A 26,829-nucleotide genomic window follows, 5' to 3' on the forward strand; every position below is an offset into this window, starting at 1 on the left:
ATGATCCCACTGACATTAGTTGGCCCTGATACAAGGGTGTTTTTGTTTGTTTGAAATCAGGGAAGGGAAATGCATTACATTTTACTGACATTTGATATGTATCTGACATCCCAACTCAAAAGAGGTTTTACATGTTAAAGTCAATTAGCTATGAGTATGACTCAGTCTGTGAAAAACAAACAATGGGCCCCCATTTTGTTTCTGCATACATTCAACATAATTCACATCCTGCCACTGATTTCATGCTCTGGTCAAAAGTCTAAAAGGAAGCTTTCACACTATGAAAGATGCAATTCTTCTTTTTATTTTTTTAATTTTTATTTTATTAAGCCTCATGAGCCCATAGACATGTTTTGGTGTAAAGGCTTCCTTCAGTATGAACTAACGAGATTACACAGGTATTTACCCAATGTGACCGGTGCAAGTGGTACTGATTAGTGACCCAAGACAGAGACCAAACAGACCACTGAAAAACTAAAGAAGAAAAAAACTAAAATGAAACAATTGTACAAGAAACCTTTACCGTTGCACAAACAAATGCCTATCTATAAATTATAATCTCCAACATCTGAACTGAAAACATCAAGCTGCAGGGTGATATACACAGCCCAAAATGTGGGAGGCATTTATACAGATGGTCTGAGAATCAGTTCCTCATTCATTATTATATATATATAACTGGAGGCAGCTTTGCCTGAAGTTGCTTCAACGTAGATCCTTTGACAACAAATGCACCTGACCAGTATCTGGAGCAAAATTGTTTTGGACTCCAAATAAGCAGTGAAAGTGGACTCTGTTTGGAAACTGTTTAGTTGCCAAAGGCTGCAAGCCCTTGCATCATATTCTTGTGAAAACACACCCATGGCTAATTAAAATGCCAGCAGCCAAAACACAATCCACAAATCACCTTTAACAGTCATCTCCTCCTTCATACCCCTCACTACCAAGAGAAGCAGTGAGCCGACAGCAATCGGCAAAATAAACTTAATAGAGTCATTCTTTACAATTTCAACCTGTAGAAAAGAAGCTAAACAGCAGAGTGCAACAACACCAATTGTGTCAGGTAATTCCCATTGTCAACAGCAGACAGCTCAATCATTAATATTGATTGTGAGGAAACCAGCACTCTCCAGAGACAGAGATAGACAGAGAGGGAGGGAGAATGAGAGACAGATAGAGACTGGGGGAAGACCGGATGGCTGGAAGAAGAACAGTAAATGAGGGTGGTGGTTGGCATGTCTGGATTAACCTGCTAGGGGGATAAAAGGGGGACAAATTGTTGCTGGACGCCTGTTGACCTGAATTATGATTTACACCCAGAAACCACGGGTTTGGGAAGGAATACTGCTAATTGATTAATTATTGTAAAGTATATTTTAAAGCACAAAACAGTTTTTTATGATAGTCAAAATTTTGAGATTTTTGACTGTTGGTCAGAAAAAAACTCAATTCTAATATGTTAAATCATTAATAAGTTCTTTAAGAAAACCACTGCCAGATATAGCTGGTCCCTCTTCAAGACCAGTGCCACACGAAAGAGGATGATTGTATTTTAGAGGAGCAAATTTCTCACAAACATGTTATTAACCAAATTATGTAGACCGGAGTAGTATGGAGCGATCATGGGGATTTTGGGAACCTTGTTCACTAGATGACAATGAAGCTTTAGTGGTAGGAGAGACTGAAAAAGGAGATAAAAAAAAAGAGTAAGGAGGACAGGCTGAAGGAGAAAATTAAAGAGAGACAGAAAGGTGGGGTTCATCCTCCTTATTTCATGTCATCAGGCCCTTGGGGAGCTTGATGAGTAAAAGTGAGAGAAAGAGAGAGTGAGCGTAACAATGTTTATCAGCTCACCTCCTCTGGCTGATGCTGGGATAAAGGCTGCCTTGCTCTACATTATTTAACAACTGTATTTGTTACACAGCAGTGGTTTGCATGTGTGTGTGTGTAAGAGTCAAACAGATAAATCACACCAAATAACAGAAAAAAACAATTTGCAACTGAATGATGGCAAAATAGATTGACTGCATATACTGTAAATCTGCTTGATTCTGAGTGATTGAACAAAAAAGTATACTTTCTGAATTCGGAGTCTTTTTGATTCTCCCAACATTGCGTAAAAGCAAATTTGACAACTGGGTAAGATTGTTTTCAAGTATTTCCAGGCAATCATGCAGGTTAAGGCTAGCAGTTCAGCATTTCAGATGTGAAATTTCACAGAAAAAGGAAAAAGTGTAACATTGTGTTGTGACAGTCTGCTGAGCCTCCAGAATGCTTTAAAACTGGTAGTTTTGTACCAGCGTCAGCATGCAATTTACAATTCTTTACCATCATCACAAAATGTCTCTCTAACCAGAGTCCTCATGTTCACATGGAGACAAAAACCGAGATAACCTGCATGCCACTTGACCTCATGCATTACCACATTTCTTAATGGTGTCGACAAATTCCCAGGTCTCACATAGGCAAGGACACCCACACATGTGGTGGATTGGGAAAATATACATGTTAAAATGTGAGAAAAATAAGGGCACATGCATAGTGCTAATCCATGTGATGGAGTAGACAACGTGTACATGCATGTAGGAGAAAGAGCATGCATAGAAGAGACAAGATAAAAACAGTGGTATACAAGGCAACCTTCAGTTGCCAAGGAGACAACTCATGTCTTGCATGAATTCTTCCTCATTCATCCATCCTGCCTCACCTGCCTTAGCCTGAGTCACAATACAAATGGGGATATGAATATTTAAGCAGCATTAAGTGCTTTATTGATGACATAAACACAAACTTAGATGACTCATTCCATCTTTTTCACACACCCCTTTTCTATTTCTAAAGCATCTCTCACCTTGCTTACAAACCCATTGAGACAGTTCTCCTTTTGTCTTCTTCTTGAGTGTATAATTCCTATTCATTACCAGCAGGTTACGGTGTCTGGACCAATTAGACTGCCTGAATTAACTCTGTTTACAGTGTGGAAAAGACAAGGCTCTCCCTGTATTCTGCCTTCATGGCACAGTAGTGTATAAACTGTATGTGTGTGAGTCTCTGCATATGTTTTTATATATCTGTGCTGTTCAGTTGGCAGGTTCTATTTCTGCTTCCAGTTCTGTGATTTGATACCTTCAGACCTTTGATGTTTTATTCACATGTTTCCCATTTGGTCCTTCACTTGTATTTAACACTTTCACTGACCTTCATTCTCACTGGTGATACAGTCCTGTATTCAATCCTACACACCCATCGTTAAACATCAGTATGGGGGCTCATAAAGCAGAAAAGAATCTGATTTTTTTTTTTATGAAGTTGTTGGTAGGATGAGGCTTTGTAAGCAGTTTTTATGACAGTTGACCTAGACTTGGTAGTGTTGCCTCTGTCTGACGATAGAAAAAAGACAACATGAGACTTTATCAACGTTTGATTTCTCTGCCACTGTGTGTGGATGGGCCAGAAAATGTGACCTGTAATGAGCCCTTATACAGCCTATTATAGGCTATTTGGAGATGCAGGACAGATCCAAGGGGAATCTTACCAAGACACAAAGGTGGAAGAGAGAGAAATAGGGATTACAATGAGGTGTGTGTAATTTCAGACAAGCGACTAAAAATAAGTCAGATTAATCGACCAGGGATACATAGAAGGCAAAAGAAGCTTAATTTTGGATGCCTAATACAGCCATATACCCTTCACAATTAAACCACATCAATGCACATGTGACAAACCAGAAGTGTGCAAGCAGTGTGTTACCTGATGACAATAATTGAATAAGCAGCAACAAATAACGCAATTTTTGACAAAGGCCAAATAGTCAGCATCTATGACAAAGCCTATGTCATCAGAAATAACGAAAAAGAAACAACTTACCAGTGACGGTTTCAAACAGCAGCCTGTCAATTTGAATTCCATCCAAAAGTAACATTGCAGCAGACATGAAATGTCCAAAACACGTTCACAAAACTCAAAAGTATTCCCAAACTATACAATAATATGACTTGCTCTTAAAGCACCATCCTCCTCACCTTCATCCTTATAAAGTTTTCAGCCACCTTGTTCTTACACACTACACAAGTCAAAGAGAGAAGATGCATGCACAGACTCTAAAGTCAGCGGTTATGTTCTATTACTCAGTCCTAAGGGGTTGATATTAGTGACAATGCAAATAGGCCACAGTGCTCCCGCTGGTGCCCTTTGCTGTTTGAATTTAACGAAAATATTCAAGTAAACAAAAAAGAAATTGCATGTTTAGTCAGGCAAATTGGGCTCAAGGTGGGCCCCCTTGTAAGTGGAAGAACTGTTTCCTTGGGGGAAACCACACGCTCTGCTCCCCCGCTCACTCTGCTACAGTGTTTAAGGGTTAAGAGATGGCACTGAATTAGCCTAATGTGAGGAAAAATAAAATGGATTATTCTGTATACTGAAAGAGTGTGTGCCACAGTTTAAAACTTTTTGTCTAAGAGACTCGTTAACATGCAGATACAATAAAGTCTGTACTGTCCAACATCACAGAGAAGCCTTAAAACACAGTATGCCCACTGTTTCAGACTTAATTTTTCCTTTAATGGTGAAAGAAACATGGTGTTGCAAAGGCATAGTTAATGAAGAGCAAATGCAGCCCCCAGCTAAGGCCTTCAGCCCACATTCATCATGAATTCAATTTCCCCCATGCACGTACAGAGAGTATCTGGAATCATTACAGCACAACTAGCAGCCATCCCCTGCTCATAAATAAGCCTGTTAATTGACCTGTCATAGCTAATTGCTGCAGGGGATAGGAGACTAGTGTGTGTTTGTGATTAAAAGAAGAGTATCTGTATTTGTGCATATGTCTGAATCTGACCGTGTTTATGCATGTGATTTTATTTGTGTGTAAAGATAATGTAGACAGATAGATATATGGAGAAGGAATATGTGTGTGGGGGTGTGTGGACATGAAGAGTTGAATAGTTAAAGACTCTCTTTCCTGAGTTTGTTGATTTTAGAGCCATTAGTCATCAGCCTTGAGACGGGAGAGTATGAAACAGACCAGGGCAAGAATCGACCCAGCTAGTTCCTCTGCCCCACTACTGGGCCAGAGAGAAAGATAAATGGTGGGAGAGAGGGAAAGAAAAACAGAATAGAAAAAGATGGAGAAACACACACCGGAGGATAGAGGCGAAACAAAATCATCATCATTTTTGCCCTCACTTTTTTTTTTTTATCCCTTGGCTGGGTTCTAAACTTACTGAGGTAGACACAGATGCACACACAAACTGTCAAACAGATGCACAGAGTAAAAAATAGGCAAGGGAAATGATTGAGAGAGGAAGCATCATGTCCAGTCAGAAAGGAGGACTGAGTCATCCAGTTTACACATGCCAACAGGGAAGAGCTAACTGCAAGCGCAGCTGCCAAAGAGCTGGGACCTCACTGATGTGTCAACAGACAGTGCTCTTCTGGCACGTCTTCAGTTATATCTCCCAAACTATTTTCTCCCACTATTGACTAAATGTGTTCAGTTAAACTTTTAACTTCTGGAGAACTTAAATGACAGAAACTGACCATACAGCTAAAAATATTGAAAGCTGTACCCCTTCAACTTAACTTGAATTTTGTCAGAGTTAGGCATGAGAAACAATTTCCATCAGTTTCTAAACAAGTTACACATGGGCCTACTTTTAAATGGAGTTACATTAGCAAGTAATCGTCCTTGTGGTAACAAATATGACAGGCTGGGAATTAAAGGCTAAAGGGGTAAGCCTCGAGTATTGTCTTGTTGTTCAAACATTTTTGAACAGTATTGGGTTCCATGATGCACCTGCGCAAATTTAGTTTGGCCTACTGAATGTCATCCATCAATGTAAACTCTGACAAGTAAACCCATTCACATTATGCCCACTTGGTCCATACCAGGTTTTGATCTGATATTACTGTTTTTTTTTTTACAATTTTAACTGTATTTCAGTGGAAATAAATGGGATCATTCAGTGTAACTGAGATGGTATGTAATTTAATGATTAGCCATATCTGGCGATCCACGTAGAAAATTTGATGTTGTTGTTGATCGTAGTCCGGCATATTGGATCATCACTGACTCCTCATGTTGTGTTCTGTGTTTATTTTCATGCACTGTCATGACCATTCAGTAACTCCATGTGAATGCTATTTGGACCCTACAGATCTGTGGGAAACCCCGTTCCAACCCAGAGATCAACACATTCTTGATGAAGTGAATAATTCTCTGGTAACTATGTGGATAGGCTTGCTGCTGACATTCAGTAGAAAATGAGCTGAATGTTCACTCAGAGGCCCTCATTTATCAATATTCCCTTCAGTACAAAAATGAAGAAATGCTGTACCCACATTTGTTTAATAAATGAAAAAGCACACTAGTCCCTCATATAAAAGCTTGGGGTTAATTTATACTTATCATATTTTTGTATTGCATTCATTGGTACTACTAGAAATGTGTGTGGCTTGATAGATAATACCGTGTTTCTTTATTGATTTTGGTGGACAAACTCTCACACTGAATATGTTCAGCTGCAGTGACCCAGGCGCTGGCAGGGGCACGGACAGGGTAAATGCCTGCCAACAGACAGCTTGAGTTCTTTCTCTAACCTTGCCACCAACCCGTTGCTAAAGCGTTCTTTTTTTTTCCAAGTATAGGCTGAGCTTTTGCCTTCACTAAGGAAGAAAAAAATAGATTTTGGATATCTGTTTTAGAAGTGGTGGTGATTCTGGGAGTAAATTGAGGAAGGTAAATCTGGATTTGATGGCTTTCTGGGTTCTTTGTAGGTTTAAATGTCACTGTGGAGAATGTAATGTGAATTTTTTTTTTTTTTTATCAAAGCAGAGTTTCAAGCCCAATGGGAATTCCCCTGTTTCCATGAAACGAGGATATAAAATCCCTCTGTTCTGTCAAGTCTGTAGTGCAGGCCTTACTCTAGGGAAGGACATAGTAGAGAGGAAATGGCTGAAGTAGAAAAAATGTCTCAGAGATGAGAGAGAGAATACATTTTTTTCCTTCTTCTTAGAGCAAGTCAAAGCAGACCTGGCAATGGTGTAGGCACGTGGTGAAAATTAACCACCAAGAAGCAATCACTGGAGGCCAAGTTCAGTTCAGTTCACATTACCAGTAGAGAGACTACATGCTTGACTCTCAACAGATGCCCCAATCATACCTGCAGGTAAGGTTGTGAATCTGCATGCAACTCATCTCAGATACTTAGTGTGAGGTTGCAGGGTTGAGGGGAAGAAACAAAAGCACTGCTGATAACTTGCATATGTTTTTTCTGTACAGATGAACATTTTCCCTCAAATATTATACCGTTTTTTTAACCCTCCCGTTGTCCTCGGGTCAAAATGACCCTCAGCTGTGTTCAACCAAGTTCTATTTTATTTTTATATTTTTGGGGATCATTGATGACAAGGAAAATAAAAATAAAAAATATAAAAATAAAATAAAAATAAAATAGAACTTGGTTGAACACAGCTGCGGGTGATTTTGACCCTAGGACAATGGGAGGGTTAAGTCTGCGAGTTGTATAATTTCTTCACCGCTGTGTTGTTGTTTCTGTAATTGCCTACAGTATGTTGGGAAGAAAAAGTAATCACCAAGCCCTTACCTGGAAAGGTCCACTGGGGCTCATGTCGAGGAAAGCTTTCTTCCAGTCCGGGCCCTGATGACCAGACTTTGTCCACAGCACTGAGTCCACAGAGGCAATGCTCCTGACTCTCAGAAGCACATTGAGAGTACCTGTAAAAAGATAAGATCGCACACATGCATTCAAGCAGACACGCAAACACGCACACACAGGCACATAGATATCATTCGGAACTGTCGGTAGACTGTCACTGTATCTGTAATTGATCTAACAGTCATGTGATAAATGGCTGACTAATGGTAGATCCAACCATACACACAAATTGTTGACAGTCACAAGAGAAAGACAAAGCAATTGATTGTAACCATCGGCTTCATCCCAGTGACACTACTTTATGTTTTACAATCCAGCAAGGAGTAAGCTGTCTTCTGACTGCTTGTGTTTGGCATGATCTCAGTCTCCAAACATCACCATACATCTAGCTGCTGACTCATCGTCAAGATAACAAAAGGGGGTTTTCTCCACAAAATCCAGAAGAGCAAACTCTAAACAACAGAGGGGTGTACTACAAAGCACATCCTTCCATCATTTAGCTGCAGCAGCTGTGCTGCTTTTAGTGTGGATTATTTGTTTAACTTTGTTTTTGAAGATTATAGTTTGCTCCTTGTTTGTAAAATAAAAACTGTGCTGTCAGTACACTTGTCCATGTTTGTGATTGGCCAGATACAGCAAACACTCCCCCTTTTAGGTAAATGCCTCAGAGCCAAAAGCAGGAAGCCTGAGTTAACAGAGAAAGCTAATAACCAGCGTCGTAGTACTGATTATCTCTGACGGCAAGTATCCGCTTTGTTTTACCAGCTCAGGCAAAGAAAGCCTGGATATGTTGAACTTGCTTCGTAGTACACCCCTCTGATCACATTGCACCATTCAGAATTCCAATAGATTCTTTTCACACCTACATAATCCCAACACAAAATATGATTCAAAAAGATTTTCTTTATTGTATCGGCACATGCTATATATGGCTATCTGTGAAAAAACAGTAAAAGAAAGAAAAACTAGCAGTTTTGTTCCTTTTGCATATTGGAAACACTCAAGCAATAAACACTGCACAGCACAGTGGTAGTTTGATCATCCTTTTTTTGCCATATTTGATCGCTGTCAGCTGACAACTTCGGGGACTGCAGGGAACCAAAATCGGAATTAATTGAATTAGTTCCATATGTTGCTCAGCCCCACATTGCTCCACTTTAAATTCGCCCACATACTATTAATGTATGTAGGAAGTAGAAGCGTTGCATATTGCATATTCTGGGGTGATATATGATATATGTCTTCAACTCTACAATGACAGTCCAATGGATAGTTTTATTTCACACTATCATAGCAAAGGAGCAAAATGACAGCAGGATGAAGAGATAACGTCAGACAGCAGCACCTGTGGTCAGGAGCTGGAGAGAGGTAGCAAGAAAAAGAAAGATGCTTGTATAATTTACCTTTTTTAATTAACTTTGTTTCCTTTAATACACTTCACTCTCATGTGATGACACTATTCAAGCCATCACTATCTCTCTCAGTTCTCCAGGGTGTGAGAAAAACATCCATCTTCTTAACGATCCCAGCCACATCCTAGTTGGTGCATTAACCGACCACCAGTCTCTTAAACAAATATGCAAGCAGGGGGCACAATATCTCTGTATACTGTATTTATGTGTGCATGTGCCCTTGCAGTATGTAAACGTATGCTTGCAGACGTAAATAAATCACTGTGTTGTGTGAATGTGTCGATAAGCTAATGGTCTTTAAACCTTGAAAAAAAATGTGATCCTGCCTTCACTCCAAACTCTATAATATACACAATGTTTAATTAGCCTTACAGCTTCTGGGGACTGTGACATAAAAGGGGTGACAATTGCAGTTTCTATTGTCGATGTACATTGGTTTAATTAAACATGACTGATGCAAAATGTATCACTTCAAAGATATGCAGGCATTTGAATGTTTTCAATTTGTCTCCACTAGTGGATTTCAGGCTACTCTTTGTTTGGGTGCCTATATAAACCTGAAAGAAATTGTTTTGGAATATATGCTTTCTTGAGTTAGATGAGAAGACTGACCATAGTTCGTTTTGAAGACGAACCCAGCAGCTCATTAGTTTAGCTTAGCCTTGTGATGACAAGACAAACCATCTTGTCATCACAAGGCAAGGCAGGAAATAGTCCCACAAACATCCCCTTTAAAACCCCAAGTACTTGTTTTTCTGTCATTTTCAGATTTCTTGAAGACATAAAATGTTAATTAGTGAACTTTAGAAGGAACCAGGCTAGCTCTCACCCATGTTTCCAGTCTTTATGCTAAACAAAATCAGCAGCTGGCTCTAACTTCAGGGTTAAAAGAAAAAATACCTAAAAAAAAGGTATTAATCTTAAAAACACAAGCATATTTTCCCAATATGTCAAACTATTCCTTTAACAGTGGAATAATTCTGCCTAGTTATCTACGGTTTAGATCATGCCCCATGCAGGAACAAACAGGAAAATATTCGTGATAAAACATTATGAACTAATATAGCTGTAATTGCAACATTATGGGAGTCACATGGGACTGTTCATCACATTAAATTGGAAAAGACACAGGCAGCTCTGAAGTTATATAATGGAGAGATACCTGTGCATTGGCTAATTTTGATATAGCCCACTTTCACCGGCTCAACCCACTCTCTCATTCTACCTCCACATATGTGAGCCTCCTCTCACCACCACCACCTACACACACACACACACACACACACACACACACACACACACACACACACACACACACACACACACACACACACACACACACACACACACACACAGCCAGTGGAAGAGGACTCTGATAAGCAGTCTATTGATTGGACTGAGGTATGGCAGAGTGTGTCGGTAAGAGTGTCAGAGGAGAAGCCACAGCTCTATCAGCGCTACTTCTCTGTTGAATTATGAGTGTGGAAGACAGCAGAGGTACAAAGCCACACACGCAGATGAACACACACCGCGATACTTGAACTCAAATGAGCTCTTTTTTCCTTTGATCCCAGAAAGGAGGCCTACCTGCATTGGTTCTCACCTCTTTCTGTCCCTCACATCCTTTGTATGTCTCTGCTACTGGTTTGCCTCATAACCAAAACTATGCTCAACACTGCCAAAATAATGCTTTTCAAAGTTTTCAGCAAAAAAAACAATTCTGGAGCACAAAAAATGGAACATACTAAGGCTTAGCTAAATCCCTTTTTAATTAAATCTTGTGAAACAACTACCTGGTTATAATGGATTCCTCAAAATGAGAATGCAAACCTAAAACGCAGGAGGTAAACATTAACACATGAAAAAAGGCTTATTACCAAAGTGAACGCCAACATATATGTATATAATAACATCATGCAGTGTACTAACACAGCTGAATCGTCCACACGGACCTGTAAAAAGTACGTTATCCAAACATGCAAGAAGTACAAGAAGACTCCAAACTCCATTACTCTGAAGTGAAAATAATCCAGTGATTCCAACTAAGCCTGCCAGTGGCACTCCGCAAACCTGAGCCAGTCTAAAATACGACCCAATGCCAAACAAAACTAATTAAATGTTGTTTATTGTTGCTGCCAGTGAGCCCAAAGAGAAGCGCATTAAGGTGAACCGCAAAACACATCACCTGGGGAGGTCTTTATTTGCAGTGCTGCCCTATTTCAAACCTGAAATCCAAAGTAGGCAAAGAGCATTACACTTTCTTTCCCCTTTTTACAAGATCCTCTAAAACTACTTCTCCCTGTTTTATATTCTCAAACCAATGGAGTTACAAAAGAGCTAATATGGGTCAGAAAAGAGCAACATTTGAAAAACATTTCTAAAAACTGCGTTGTGTCAAAGTGCCTAAAATTTATTCAACATATGAAGCCCTTTAAACACTTTACAGTACTTTAACACTATACAATCAAGTACATTAAAAGTAGTTCCAGTACTTCAACATCCTCTCACTACTTCTGAACATCAACAAGTCGATGGCCTCTCCTAAAGCTTTTTACTTTTTTGTCGTACTTCCTATAATCCTCTTTGGTCTCTGTTTCATCATTAACCCTCTCCCCTTTTTCTCCCGAGGCTGGCCGACCGGCTGCTCACCCCCTCCTCACTCTTCTCGTCTCATCTCTCCTCTCAGTGACCCCGTCTTGTCTTATCCTCATCTCGTCTCTTTTCGTCATTGAGAGTCACGCTGTGTCTCCCTGGCAGGAGTGTGAGCTCTGCCAAGGTAAGGCAATTAAAGTAACAACAGATTGGAGCAGACTGGGAGAACAACATTGGAAATTGAGGCAGAGTTGGGCGTAACTGGGAACAGATTGTGCTAATCGTAAGCAAGCGCTGAGTGCTAAATAAGAAAGGGATTGTTGCCGTCTCTGTTACAGATTGGCTCCTCATAAAATGCTATTACGTTAAACTAGTTCGTTTGAAAAGAAATAGGTAAATAGGATTCTTTAAGAGAATTAGTAACATTCTGCTTAATTTGAGGCTACAATAAATGTTTTTTTTCACTACTGGGGAACCTGGGGTCTAGAAATAACCCATTAAGCATACACATTGTTTTCTAACATTAGGGCACTGATATCTAAACATCATCATTTGGTCCTGTGTCTTCAGGAGACACATCCACATAAAGCTGTGTCACCTGCATAGTGTTGGAAAGAACCGCCCTGTTTCCTACTAACACCACCAAGGCGTAACATAAAGAGTGAAGGATAGAGGCTTTAAAATCAATCCTTGGGAAACCCCTGAAGTTATTTTAAATCCTGGAGAAATTATCACTGTGTCATGAACTATCTGCCAGCAAGATAAACGACAAACCAACTGTTAAAACCTGTTCCATACAATCCAATAGGATCCCTCAGTGTGATCATCTGTATCAAAAGCAGCAGCAGGTGAAGTCGTAGGCAAACTACACATTTGTTGTTATCTAGATTCACCTGGCTGTCATCTGATTGGTTGTCTGTGCACTCCAGATAGCCTAAAAACACACCTCTACATTTTAATAAATTGTCATCTATACCTAATTGTTACATAATCATACCTGATTATACACAAACATGTGCACACACACACTGTGCCCTTCTAAACCAACACCTCCTCAGGAGACAAAGGAGGTCAGCAATGGAACTAATATTACAGACATTGAAGCATGAATGCCTGGGCTATGGACACATACATCAATATTGTAAATGTGGGCATGACATCATATATTTCCTAGTTCTACCATATGTTGGGTTTGTGTGTGTGTGTGTGTGTGTGTGTGTGTGTGTGTGTGTGTGTGTGTGTGTGTGTGTGTGTGTGTGTGTGTGTGTGCGTCTGTGAATCCATGCCTGTGTGTTCATGTGTTCATGTGTTTGTGTTTGTGTATGTGTATGTGTATGTGTATGGGTGAGTGAGTGAGTGAATGAGTGAGTGAGTGAGCAAGTGAGTGAGTGAGTGAGTGAATGAGTGAGCGAGCCAGCGAGTGAGTGAATGAGTGTGTGTGTGTGTGTGTGTGTGTGTGTGTGTGTGTGTGTGTGTGTGTGTGCAGGTGTGTAGGCTCTGAGATGCATGCATTCTAGCAGTGTGACAGAGCATATTATGATGAACAGCTCCCCCAAATGACTGATTGTGTCTTGCCCCTGCCATAAATCACACACCCACTGCCCCCTTCAACCACCTCCAAAGATACACAAATGCACACACACTGAGGCACAAGCAGAACAAAACTTCTGTAACATTGTGCCCTCCCATCTCTCTCTCTTACTTACACACACACACACACACACGCACGCACGCACGCACGCACGCACGCACGCACACCTACAATATTGTGTTTGAGAAGCTCTACAAGAATGATCAAGCTCAGAGTTCAGGTTTTCACAGAAGCCCTGTGATATAATAACCCTGAAAGCATTGAGTGTCAGCACACTCTCCACTGTATATCCATGTGCGCTACTTTTCTTTTATGAATGCTACGTGTGTGTGATGATTATTCTTCTCTCCACTACTCACCAATGTGTTTTCCCTTCATGTGATAGTAGAAGGAGACACAGTATGGGACTCTGCCGGAGCCCTTGGGGCCCCTGACTGAGGACACATTAAAAAGTGGAGACAGTAGACGAGCCTTGTCCCCCTGAACACGTGGGCGTGATGCTTCGATGTACATGTAGTACCCTGCAACCGACAGGAAAACATAAGAATAGAATAGAAAGAAAAGAAAGAATAGAGAAGCTTTCTATGACTAATAATGTCTTGTTAAGGTTAAGTGCAACATTAAAGTGTCAAGTCTTTAGCTTCGGTGGGCTGACATCAGCATAGAAAGGACTGTGCGAGATGTAACCCTCACACGGGGATCTTGGCTAACTGAGAAATCAAGAACACTACACCCACCTACCTGTAGCAGAAACCTGACTGCACCCTCGGCCTGTCATTCAAACCAGACATGCCCCCAAAGATACGTCTCTTTAAGGCCTAATATGTAATTATTCATGTAATTATTTTCAGATGGACCACATGAACACTTATCAGAAGAAGTGAATTCAACAAATGAAACCATAATGACCAGTGGGAAAAAAAACTGATTTTGTATTTCATTAGAGAAGTTGACAAAGTCTTGAATAGAAAACTATGGCGTCAGAATAAGAAGAAAAAAATTGGAAAGGTCCAACTTGCCCATGGTCTTGTTTTGAATATTAGAATTCCATATTTTTTTCTTTATGTCTTAAATTTTTAAATACGTTTGCATGACGAACTTCTATTTTTCTCTAACTATTACTACACACAAATCTGAACCTGTACCCCCTGGTTTCCTCACCGTCTTTTGTCCCACTGCGGTCAGTCTCTGGACCGGTGTTAGCAGATCGCTTTGGATTCTGTGTCAGGTGATTTTGCCTCGTCCAGTCGAAACCATCACTCCGGTCTTGAGAGAACCCGCAGATCCGCTCATCCTCAAAACCACACACATGGTCTGGGATGTGTGTGGGAGTGTGTATGTGGAGAAAAAAAACGAGAAAAAAAACGCATTACATCAGATATTACAAACTGCAGATGACTTAACCTACTGTTCTTTTTTCCCCCACCTACCTTTCCCAGGAAATTAATGGAAACAATATAGGTCTACAATGACCTGTGCAATATGCACTTTAAATCAGACAGCTAGGCAATTACTTACAAAGTGAGAGGCACAACGTAGGAGGCAGGGTATATAATATGAAACTTAAAGTGGATTCTACATAGTATGCATATTCATATATAGAACTCCTACATGCAGAACATTTTAGAGACATCTAAAGATTGGGTCAAGTCTTGTAAAAGAAAAAAAAAAGTAATACATAACACCAACAAGTTTTACTGTTTGAAGATACAAGAGTTTTGTCAAAACAAGATATGTTGCCTGGAGATATTGAACCATGTTTCACACTACAGGTTGTTTTAAAGACTTTATTCATTGAACATTAAAGTGACATGTGATAAATAGCCCAGTCATGATAATCCAAGTATCCATCAATGCAACAATGAACCCTGATGGGGCCTCTGGCCAACTGACACTGTATGGGTCAACTGCATTTGAAAGTTGCCGGAAGAAAAATATAACATTAACATTTCGAAGGCAATGTTGAGCATACAGTATCCAGTCTAAGGATATATTTTTGAAAAATGTGGTAAAATGTGTGAATATTAATCCAAAGCAGTGGTATTTAATGGCACTGTGAGACATGCCCGATATGTCTTGACAGCCCAATTGAAAATTTGCAAACCAAGGACAGTTTGTAGCATTTTTCAGATGGTGTCCAACAGATTAGATTCTCACAGTCACTGCTGCTTCAACACATCGTACATGCCATTTATGTTTAAAGTGTGAGGGGAAAAAATACACCTGTGTGCAAAAAAAACAACAATAATAAGGGCATTTTAAAATCAAGAGTGCAGATGGATGACGCAAATTACTGATGTGCCTCTGTTCTGACATACCACCCTCTACTTACATCGTAGTGTTACGGTTCACCACACGTTCATTGCACAATCGGACATGCCTCAAATGGACCTCATACAGTCTGACACAGATTGAAGACTTTATTAGACCCATCTTGCACAGTGTGACATGCAATACACTTACAGAATCATCCCTGCACAAAAGGAGCCTTTAATTGTCTTGGAAAGAATTAATGCAAGCACAGAGACTCGTCTGTACAGTTTGGGAGGGTGTGCATATTGTGCATAAACTACACTAAGAAGCACAAGTCTACCTTTTTCTCACTGAATGCTTCACCTTGCTGTTAACACTTTCTAAATATGATGCATAATCCTAAAAACAAATTTAGGAAGAAGCTATGATCAGCTGCATTTTCACTTGACAAATACTCTTCTTGGATCTTCGGGATCATTTTCATGTCTTCCCATTCAAATGTTTTTGACTCGCATTTTCTTATTGCCACATACATACACTGATGCCTCTTGTTAAGCAAGATAAAAGGGCTTCTCTCCATGGTGTTGACACCTTCATTAGCCCATCTGGAGGGCTCTGCCATTATCAGAGACTCACTAGACAAATAAAAATCGAGCCAAGAGAGTATAACATCCGTCATCTAAAACCGTCCAAGCTGACAGCATTAGTAAAAGCTTCCCGGACACACACGCAGTCTGCTGCAGATGTATATGGCTTGTGCTCCCCATGAGGATGGCTCTTGTGTGCTTCTTTGTTTCAGGGAGCTAATCTATTACTATTCACACTCTGCTCCACTACATGCGCTCCTTTCAATTTGCACTGTTGTTCTCGCAGTCTGTTCCAATCTGCTGTTGTTTTAATTGCCTCACCCTGACGGAGCCAACTGCCACTCCTGCCAGAAAAATGCTGCGTGTCTCTTAATGAAGAAAATAGACAAGACGCAATTGACTGAGAAAAAGAGAGGGATGGCAGGAGAGAGGATGAGAGGCAGGGAGAGAACAGGAGTTAGTGCAAAAGAGCAACGGAGAGAGAGAGAGAGAAAGAGAGAGAGAGAGAAAGAAAGAAAGGGGCCTGAGAGGAGGCACAAATTTATGATGAAGACCATACAGAATACATTCAAAGCCTTTTGCCAATCACACAACTAGCCCTCCCATCAGGGATCCTTTTTTATGGCATTTAAAATTCCATAGAGCGGCTTCCTCACTACTGTTACCCAATTTGTTTCCTTTGTAACGAGATAACAAAGGCCAACGATAGGTCATGGCAAACTTTGCCTTGACAAACTTGTGCTGACATTGCTTGCAGCAAACATGCTAAATTAGCTTTCATTCAAATTCAACGTGCCTTCCTAACTTCACCTACCTGTCATCTATCAAGTCACAACAGCACGTTCAAGATTGTAAAATGTGGAAGAGCAGAGGATGGTAGTTATGTCTCACCTGAAGGCCTTGGGTATGTGTAGGCTGTAAGAAAATTACAATAATATTGATTATCACTCAGATATGTACATCCCATCAATTTATCTATGTTCTGTATGAATGAATATGAACAATAATGACTTCAGGCAAAGATCAGAGGTTTAAAATTAGACTCACGTTCTGAATACTGGATGCTTCGACTGATGTAGTCCCCTGTGCTGTAGGTGGTGATGGGAGCCAGTCGGACCTCGTAGGAAAGAGGGATTCTCAGGTCTGATATTGTGTGGGAAATCAGCACACCCTTTTCTGGATCCTTACCCCTGAGGTCTATCTGCTTTGAAATCAGGTTCTGCTTGTTCTATGTTCATACAAGTAAACACACACACACACACACACACACACACACACACACACACACACACACACACACACACACACACACACACACACACACACACACACACACACACACAAACAGAGAAGATGCAGACATGTTAAGATGTATACTCACAAATATGCTCAAATGTGGGAAAAAAAACAACACGATGGGTACAAAGATCTGACTGAGAGGCAGAAACAGTAACAGGCACACACGGCGGTGCCAAAACTGTCAGGTATGCTTCCCATCTCTATATCGCCATCTTTCAGCATGACACCCTCAAATCCTCTAATTAACATTGATATGCTTTGATTTCAAATTTTTGTTACCAATCAGAGGTAATCAGGGGAAAAGTCACCCTGGTTAACAGCTTCAGCTCATCTTCCATCTGGAGGGTTTTCACAGGCAATATTGTGTAAACAGGCAAGCAAAGACAAACACAGGGTGGAATATCTCCTTATATTTTTGTTGGCAAAAATATTGTCTGCTTAAAAATGAGTAAAACATGTCATCAATGTTCTAAAGATATTTTCTTTGTGTTGGAAAAGCAGCAATGATTTATATCAAATCTGCCTATTTAGCACCATATCATCACAAAGTTTTCTCACATTTCTATTTATGTCAGTGAGATAGAGATGGGTATACAGTCAGCACTTCTAGGCATATAGCCAGACAACATACCTCAGTACATGGATAGAGCCATTGGATTGCATTACGTTTTCAGTGTCATATTTTTCATCAAAAACAAAGTAAACCAGGTGTCTTGCTACAATCTTTTCTTCCAATATGTATTCAAGGCCAGCAAAGACGACCTTTCCCTCACCCAGTTGGGATCTCAAAAAATAACAAAAAATAAACATTGGTCCAGTTGCACTAAGCAAGTTGTGTGATTTCCATCACTGCTGCCACAAGAAGGACTCAAAAGTGGCTACATAAATACTCGAAATTAAAAAAAAGAATACTTCTTTAACTATTTCAGTTAAAACACATGTATTGTAGTAAGCTTTGTAATGTCCTTACTCACATAAAATCCTAAGCAACCTGAAATCAATTCAATTTGTTGTGCATCATAAATCAAATCTGAAAAATAAAAATGATTGTCATGTTAAGCCGGTCCAATTGTTGTCTTCTCCTTTTTTTTAAAGTTATTTTCTTTACTTTGATTTTTTTTTTTTTTTTTTTTTTTGTTGCTCGCACCACATTTAACAAAGCTTTTGCTGTGTTATTCCACCCACGGCGAGAAGGATCCATTAGCTGTGTATCTGCCTCTGATCCCAGCTACTTAAAGACCTGACAGTGAGCTCAATCTAATGCATTAGGTCAGCCACTCCACCATAACAACTTTGTACACCCACAGCATGCCATTATCAGGTAACGCATGGAGCAGAGGCGTGTGTGTATGTGTATATTGTGTGTGATGTGTGTGTGTTTTGGGTAAATGTCTACTGTAAGGATCCCTTAAATAGTCAGCAATCGGAGTTTGTGCGCATAACATTCCCAAAGACACATTTTCTGTCATCCACCATGAATTTTGATTTAGGATCTACTGGATATGATATTATTTGATTATTGATTCACTAAAAAACAGATATAGATATATGGTATATATAATCTTGTTTTATCTAGATTATATATATATATATATATATATATATATATATATGTATATATAATCTAGATAAAACAATACCCTAATGTGAATGCTTTCTGTTCTGCTTCTACTCAGCTGCTCCAATCCAAAGACTAGTCAGAGGCAGAGGCACTGATGCATCACGTAACTTTCCCTATAATTGCTACAGCACTGTATGCTCTGACATCCCTATTCTGCTTTCCCTCCTGTCTTCTGACACTCAAGTTGAGGTGGTGCTGTTCCCATTGGATGTCTACTCACCAACACAAATTCAAACCCTGAGACTAGACTGAGCTGATCAGTTGTATTGACAAGACTGCGGTGACTTCTGCCCGGGCTGCCAAGAACTGTGTACAACTCCAATTACTGTGCGAGTCCATCATAGCAGCCACAGCCCGATCCCTCCAAGTTTGAGCTCGGCAACACACATGGAACCAAATCCTCCCTTTCTCACCAGGCACTGTGCCACTAATGGCTGTTCAATCTCCTTTTCTCAGTGTCATTCTGTCTTTTTCCATTTCAGTTGCTCCAACTTTTCACCTTCTCGTTCCAGTCATGGAAGATCCTTCTCCCTCCTCTCCCAACAGTAGGACATGCAGACTTAAGAATTTTTTTTTTTTTTTTTAAACCTTTTAAAAACACACCTATTTTTTAGGCCTTTACTCGAAAATTGCATACCCATAATAAAAAGAGTATATCTCTGCAACCACAATAAAACATTATATTAAAAAAATATTTTTAATAATAAAGGGAACACTTCATCATATATCAGTATATATGTCCATATTTTAATAATAGTTTTGCTAAGTCTTCTCCATGGACCCCAATTGGGGGCCTCTAAGGCTTAAAGGGTTAAGTTAAACCGCAGTTCCTCCCACTGAATAATATGTAATATCTGTACTAGGTAATAGTATCTAATTGACCTTAACTGCTAAAAGAAATCCTTATCCATACAATTTTCCCAATTATTACCAAAAATTCTTTCAAAATGCAACTGTGAGAGCAAAAATATTAAGGGGCATTAAAGCCTGAACTGCTGGGCCTAGGTCTCCAGTTTCTTTGTACCATAGTTGGCGTGATCTAGAAATTTTCAGTTGACCTACCATTACACTCTCCGAATTATCACTCTCGTGAGCTAACTGCTGATTCAGAAAGGAATTCAGACAGACAAGGCTTAACAGGGAATTAGAGCCAGCATGTTGTGTAACAGGATACTCTTCATGAAAAAGTAATTTTCTGACTGAAGATACCGTTACATAGTACAAGTACGTAATGAATACGTTTTGAGACACTCTTGCATTGATTCAGTGCATTGCTCAGCACTGTTTTCATTGTTGACACATACAGTAATAAGCTTCAAAGGCAGTGTAAGTGATTTGGTCAGACATTTGCTCAGTTGCCATAAGTGGTAACACAGACTCATGCATTATCATACAGTGTATAATACTTTACACAGTAGCAGTTACACAAATTGAGCCCTTTTAACACCTGCTTATGCTAACATTCAGCCATATAAACATTTACACACTGCAATGTGGCATATGCATAATTATGTGGGATATAGAAAGGAAGAAAAGCGTTGCTCATGTAATATGCATAGAGTGTGTGTTAGCAGGAAGAGATGAGTTAATAATTCTGGGAAGTCTGAGCTTCAAGCTACCCTTGTTTTGGCCCTTTTTAAAGTGTGTGGGAGATGGATGACATAAAAAAGATGGCTGATCCAAGTGTATGCACAAACTAACACACATTCAGACACTGTGTGGGTCTGGAAACACACATTGGATCGATGAGGTGCTGAAGTGTGACTCAGTGGAATTCAGCTGCTCCTACTACAGGTTAGAGTCTCTGTCTCCCTGCTTCTGTCTCTGTCTGCTTCCCTCAGTAGGTCAGTGGACGTAATGTGTGTGCCTGTGTGTGCGTGTCTCTAAGTGACAGGGATGAGGAAAGGGGAGAGTAAGAAAGACACACAGCGTGTATGAGAAGACCAACAGAAGGAGACAGTCAACGTGACAGCAGTGAGTGACTGACATATTTAAAGAGGCAGAGAGGAGGCTGGTTGATAGACTGATATGCAAGACCATCCACCTCTTTTGACATGTACGTAAGTGTGTGTGTGTATCCGTGGGTGCATGTGTGTGGGTTCAAATCCATTCAGGAATTTCAGCTCGACAGTGTTTTAAGGTGTGTCTGTCAAAAAAGACACAAGATGTGAAAGAGGGTAAGAGCAGGGGAGCAGCCATGAGATAGAAACACAGACAGAGTGACATGTACGTGAGAGAAATTTGGATTGACAGCTTGAGAGAAGGGAGCCTATTCCAACAATAAGTAGTGGGAGGTTAATTTGTCTATTATCCTCTATTAATACATCTCTTTTTATGACTGATTCAGCATTCCACTGATATTGAGTGTGCATGTGCGTGTGTGTGTGTGTGTGTGTGTGTGTGTGTGTGTGTGTGTGTGTGTGTGTGTGTGTGTGTGTGTGTGTGTGTGTGTGTGTGTGTGTGTGTGACAAATTCGGTGAGTGTGCACTGTGCATTTAGCATACAAAGCTTGCATTGGCCCATGCGCCTTTTGTGTGAATACAAATATAGCTACATAGTTGGGCTGGTAATGTACATAAATTATTCATATATTTGATTTAATGTACAACTTTAATTCACCATGAATATTTCTAATCTCTCATATATATGATAATGGGGATGTGTCTTTACACAGCAGTGTTTTGTGTGGCTGTGTGTGATTGTGTATGAGAGTGCAGAAAGAAACTGGGTATTATCACAAGAGCGCACGTCAGCTGCTATAGCTGCACAACTTCAGTGAAATGACACACAACTTCAAACCAGAGGGCAGAAGAATATGGAGAGGAGCTGGAAAGATTAAGAGATGGGAGGAAAAGCGTGAAGAGGGAGAAGGGAGAAAAGAAAGGTGGAAGGTATAATAAAGAAGTGGGGTTCAAAAGAAATACAAACACATATATGTGAATTCTGCCAAGTTAGTTCTCTATAAGCTATATGCGTATAGCAGGTGTGATGTGTAACACTTTGCTATGGATTGTATAAGTTTCACATGATTGCATTGGGATAGTCATCATTTCACTACACTATATGTAACACAATAAGTACAGCACATACATACACTTTATTGTAAGCAGATTTAAATTCATGTGCATGAAACTGAAAACAAAAAAACAACCTTTCATGCTATTTCCTGGAAATGCAACATTGACAGATGAAAACATGCAATTTCAGATCAGCAAGCACAAATAAGGAAATTCCAAAATTCACCATGGTCACAGACACATTTTAGAAACCATGAGACTGCATACCAAGTGAAGATGGAAAGGTGCAGTTAGATGCTGATTTGGTAGGTGAGGCACAAATAACACATTGAAGAGTCAGTACAAGTTCCTGACTTTCGTATGAATTCAGCTCGAGAGAAAACCTTGTACGGGTACCGTGCCTTTATGAATCTGCTTCATAAATGAAGACAAGACGAAAAAAGAAGAGAGACAGAGGAGAAATAACAGAGTTCATTCAGAGGCTAAGTTGATTGTAAACACACACACTTACACACACACACAGTCAGGGCATCGATTGCTAGCTGGCAATCATCTGTACAGTTGTTGTCCAAACAGCCTTTTGGAGCAAATCAGAAGAGACTGCACCAGTTTGAAAAAGTTCAGCAAGGCAGCATTTAAATATGCACAAATCAAGTGTGTCAAAAAAATATATTTCAAGATGGCAACTAATAATTATTTTCATTATTAAAAACTTTATTGATTGTTTTCTTAATTAATTGATCAATTATCTGGTTTTTAAAATGTTTGAAAATAACAAAAAAGGTTGACCAGTGTTTCCTAAAGCACAAGACGCAGCCAGGAAAAGTTCACAACCAAAAGAAATTCACGATATTATAATAGAGGACATAAGGAGCCACAAAATGTTAAATATTAAAAAATTTGGAATCAGAGAATTTTTTTTTATTAAATATGAGCCAAGATGATACATTGAGCAAAGACCTTTCTGTCATTAACCAGTGAATAAATCAATAAATTGCTGGAGTGCTAATTTTGTTTTCTGTCAGAACACAAGGAAACAGAAGAAGAGACAGAGATGTTTACTGAACTGATTAGTGAAAATCAAATTTAAGTTGAATAACCACCCAGACATAACTTCCTGATGTCAGATTTATTACTGGCTCCTGCACAAATTTTTTTTTTTTTTTTTTTTTTTTTTTTTTAGGAACGTTTTTCAGTGTTGACTTCATACCTTGCAGCTGACAGGGTCACTGTTTTGTCCTTGTCTGTTAATCAGATTTGCTAATCTGCCACAGTTTTTTTTGTGAAGAATTTCCACACATTGGCTCCTCCTAAATTTAATAAATAGTTTATTACATTATACTTCCTTAGATCCATATGCATCAAAAAAGAACACCAGATTAAACTCTGATGACAGAAAAGAAAACCTGAGTTTTTTTTTGTCAGTGAGACAAAATCAAATAGGCTGACTGCAACGAGCAATAAAAGGGTCAGTCAGTCTCTTGTTGCAAAAATATAAAATTATCACATATTAATTACTGTATCTCTTGCAAATCAGAGCACTCGTTTAAAAAACTGTTGGGGTGGAGTTTGTGGTGTGAGGAAAATTGGTGTAAAGACAGTTTGATGAAAAAAGGAGGGCCTGTCAACTCTGCTAATTCTTGCACAGGGAAACCCCCCGCAGGGAGAACGAAACTAAATTAAGAAGTGTGAACACAGATTTCACAGCCTGCCAATGAGGCATGGTGGTGCACACGCACGCACGTACACACATGAATGGACATACTCTGTATATTCAGGTAAATACATTTGAGACCAATTAAATATACATACAATTAGGCCAATAAATGTGCACAAACTTGCATGAGAAAAACACCAATTTACACATTATCAAGATGCATGTTAAAGTAAATTGACAAAACGTACAGCCATATGCTTAGACCTAAATTAAAGACCACTCCTCTACATAAACTTAGGAGTCCTCTCATATCCCCCCCCATCTGCATGTCTCTCCTGAGACCCTCACATCATTTTGAATGTGCTAAAAAGATAGAGTGTCAAGGCGTTAAAACGATGAGCTAGAGAAAATGTTGCAGAAATAGATGGGTTGTGAAATTGAGAAGGGTATTACATCTGAACGTTCTTGTACTCTATTTAATAGTCGAGAGGACCCGTGAGATTTGCTGTTTTTCTTTAATTTGCATCATATTTCTCTCTTTCACACCCTTCCATTCACTCTCTTGCTCTCTCTCACCCTCTCATTTCTCTTTGTTTCCCGTTTCTCTTTGGTTGCTTTCTAATGCACTCATGAAAGCATGCAGGTAAAAACTATGACATTAAATTAAAGTTTAAGAACATGTAAGAAGTCCTAAAATGCTACTTAATGCAACTCATTATTTTAACAGTCAGCTTAACAACTTGCAGCAACTATTTATCAGTGCTATGTCAGTTGCCACGGTTCACCCAACATTAAATGTCATTAAGATTGCACTCATAGCGCAGAACCTCAGAGCTGGAAAAATGGAAAGGGAGAGTGAAAGAAACAGAGCGAGAGAGATACACATAAAGAACATGAGTGGAAACAAGGCATTGAGAGGTGGGAAAGAAAGAGAAAGAAATGGGAAGGACACTGGGGAAGAGATGCTGAGTGAAAGTAGACATTCTAACGAGAGGAGAGGAGAGGAGAGGAGAGGAGAGGAGAGGAGAGGAGAGGAGAGGAGAGGAGAGGAGAGGAGAGGAGAGGAGATTTTGTTCATTCAGTCGAGGTGTCTATTGATTGACTACACACGCCCGACACTGCCCAAGCTCATAAATCCCCATGTTTACTTAGCATGTAAACATCACTACATACAGACTTGTTCGTATGCGTGTTCCTGTCGATACACGCTCTAAGCCTGTTCCGTCAAGGTGATTCTTACAAACAAAGACAGGTGACCAAAGTTTTCTGAGGTTCAAGCCAGACTGATCAATGTCAGCCTCACGAGACTTTGATAACAAACGAGTTCCTGTTTGTCTGCCTGTTATCCACATAAATGACATGAATATACCATGATTGCAGTACACGCATATGTGTGTGTGTGTGTGTGTGTGTGTGTGTGTGTGTGTGTGTGTGTGTGTGTGTGTGTGTGTGTGTGTATGCATGCCAATAAGTATACTTCTGCTGGACAGGGTGTCTGTGTGGGAGTACTTTACCTTCTGGACATTAATCCAGTAGCCTATGATACGGTCTGTGGCTTCAGGGTCTTTCTGTGTCCACTGCAGGTTGTAGGAGTAATTGTTTCCTTTCAGGATCCGGACCGGGTTGGGTGTATCAAAGTAAAACTCAGCATTGTAGGGTTGTGCTGTAGGACAGGGGAGATAGAGAAAAGTCAATTTTTTTTTAGTCTAAAATGTCACAAAATCACTGAAGAAAACAACTGGCCCATGTTGGATAGATGCAGTACAGACAGATGAATAAGAAATAGATAGCTCTATAGACCCTTTGCCAAAGATGGATAACAAAGCAAAGGCTAATTTCTTTTTACTCACCAGAGACATTAAATGTGCATGTTGATGTCCCTGCACTGTTGCTGACTCGACACTCATAAGAGCCATTGTTGGTGGGTTCCAGTTTGAACTTCAGCTCCGGTGTCTCCTTTAGATCGGGCATTGGCATCCGGATGAAGTCGCCATTACGGAACCAGCGGATGTCTGTTAGTCGGGGAGGGTTTGACCGCAGGACCGTACACCTCAGGGTCACCATCTGATAGTTCCTTGAACGCACATCCTGAAAGACTGGGTCCAGAATGGGAGGGTCTGCAGAGACAATACACCAGTGAATTTTTGTCCACTTAAAACATTTTATTATCAAAGTTTAGACACTGCTTAAGTGGACATGCCAATTAATGATGCTGTCAGTGGTGCAGAAGATACATCTTTTAATTTCTAACTATTCAGTCATTATTGGTATTCTTTCCTGCAAGCAAACACATCAAAGCAGTTATTGTATTGTTTTGATTAATGAACTATGAACATTAACAGAAAAATGCATTAAAAAAAAAAATCCTCACATCAGTCAATGATGAAAAGCATTCACACTATTACTGATTATGTCAAAACAGTTTCCTTTAGTACTTAATTAATCCAAACTATCAATTTCTTTTTGACAAATGTAGATTATTATGTTGTAACTTTTATTTAGTTTCATCTGTCCATTTTTTAGAAGCCATCAAAGCAATATGTCATTTCTACATATTGTGTGCGCTTTCCATTGTATTTATATTCAAGACAAATTATATTAGCATCACCATTTTATATAATGGTATCTATTTTATACATTTCATGCAAGGATAACTGCTATTTTTACTCAGCTGTGACAGTACTCCACTAGTACTGAACACATCTTTTAATATGTACTTTTATTGTACACAATGTACCTTTTCTCAAATGCTCATATACAGTGATGGTACAAAATACATTGGTTGTAATTCAGCAAAACCCATTATCCCTATTTGGTTTTCAATTCTAAAATCTACATCTATCATAAGAGAAGGATGGAGATGAGTTTGAGAAAAAAAATATTTTATGGATTGACCTTAGACATGATGGACAATGTCAAATGGCCATCATGGTAATGCACATACATCATGTCACATTTTTTCTTGCTCCAGTTTTTTTGTTTGTCTGCAGTGTTAATTTCCCTTAAAGCATTATAAACTGGGAGTTTTGACAAACCATCTGACAGAACAACTGTTATTGTCATGAGGGATCAGGCATTAAAAGGCACAATCCCATCCCTGCTGCTAACCCACTCTAACCAG

General features: G+C 39.6%; 1 protein-coding gene across 2 annotated transcripts in view; it reads right to left on the reverse strand.

The window, feature by feature from the left end:
* Positions 1–26,829, reverse strand: part of LOC138213083 (MAM domain-containing glycosylphosphatidylinositol anchor protein 1) — a 171,109-nt gene that overhangs the window by 11,426 nt on the left and 132,854 nt on the right. For both annotated transcript variants that reach the window (XM_069173935.1, XM_069173934.1), the window contains exons 10-16: positions 25,559–25,825; positions 25,223–25,371; positions 17,162–17,342; positions 17,006–17,029; positions 14,436–14,588; positions 13,634–13,795; positions 7,608–7,738 (exon numbers count right to left, since the gene is read on the reverse strand). In XM_069173935.1, the coding sequence (XP_069030036.1) occupies positions 7,608–7,738; positions 13,634–13,795; positions 14,436–14,588; positions 17,006–17,029; positions 17,162–17,342; positions 25,223–25,371; positions 25,559–25,825 (1,067 nt within the window). The remainder of the gene's footprint in view (positions 1–7,607; positions 7,739–13,633; positions 13,796–14,435; positions 14,589–17,005; positions 17,030–17,161; positions 17,343–25,222; positions 25,372–25,558; positions 25,826–26,829) is intronic.

Source organism: Embiotoca jacksoni, unplaced genomic scaffold (genome assembly GCF_022577435.1).
Source record: "Embiotoca jacksoni isolate LCO1_2020_lvr unplaced genomic scaffold, fEmbJac1.0.p SCAF_6, whole genome shotgun sequence".
Lineage (NCBI taxonomy): Eukaryota > Metazoa > Chordata > Actinopteri > Embiotocidae > Embiotoca > Embiotoca jacksoni.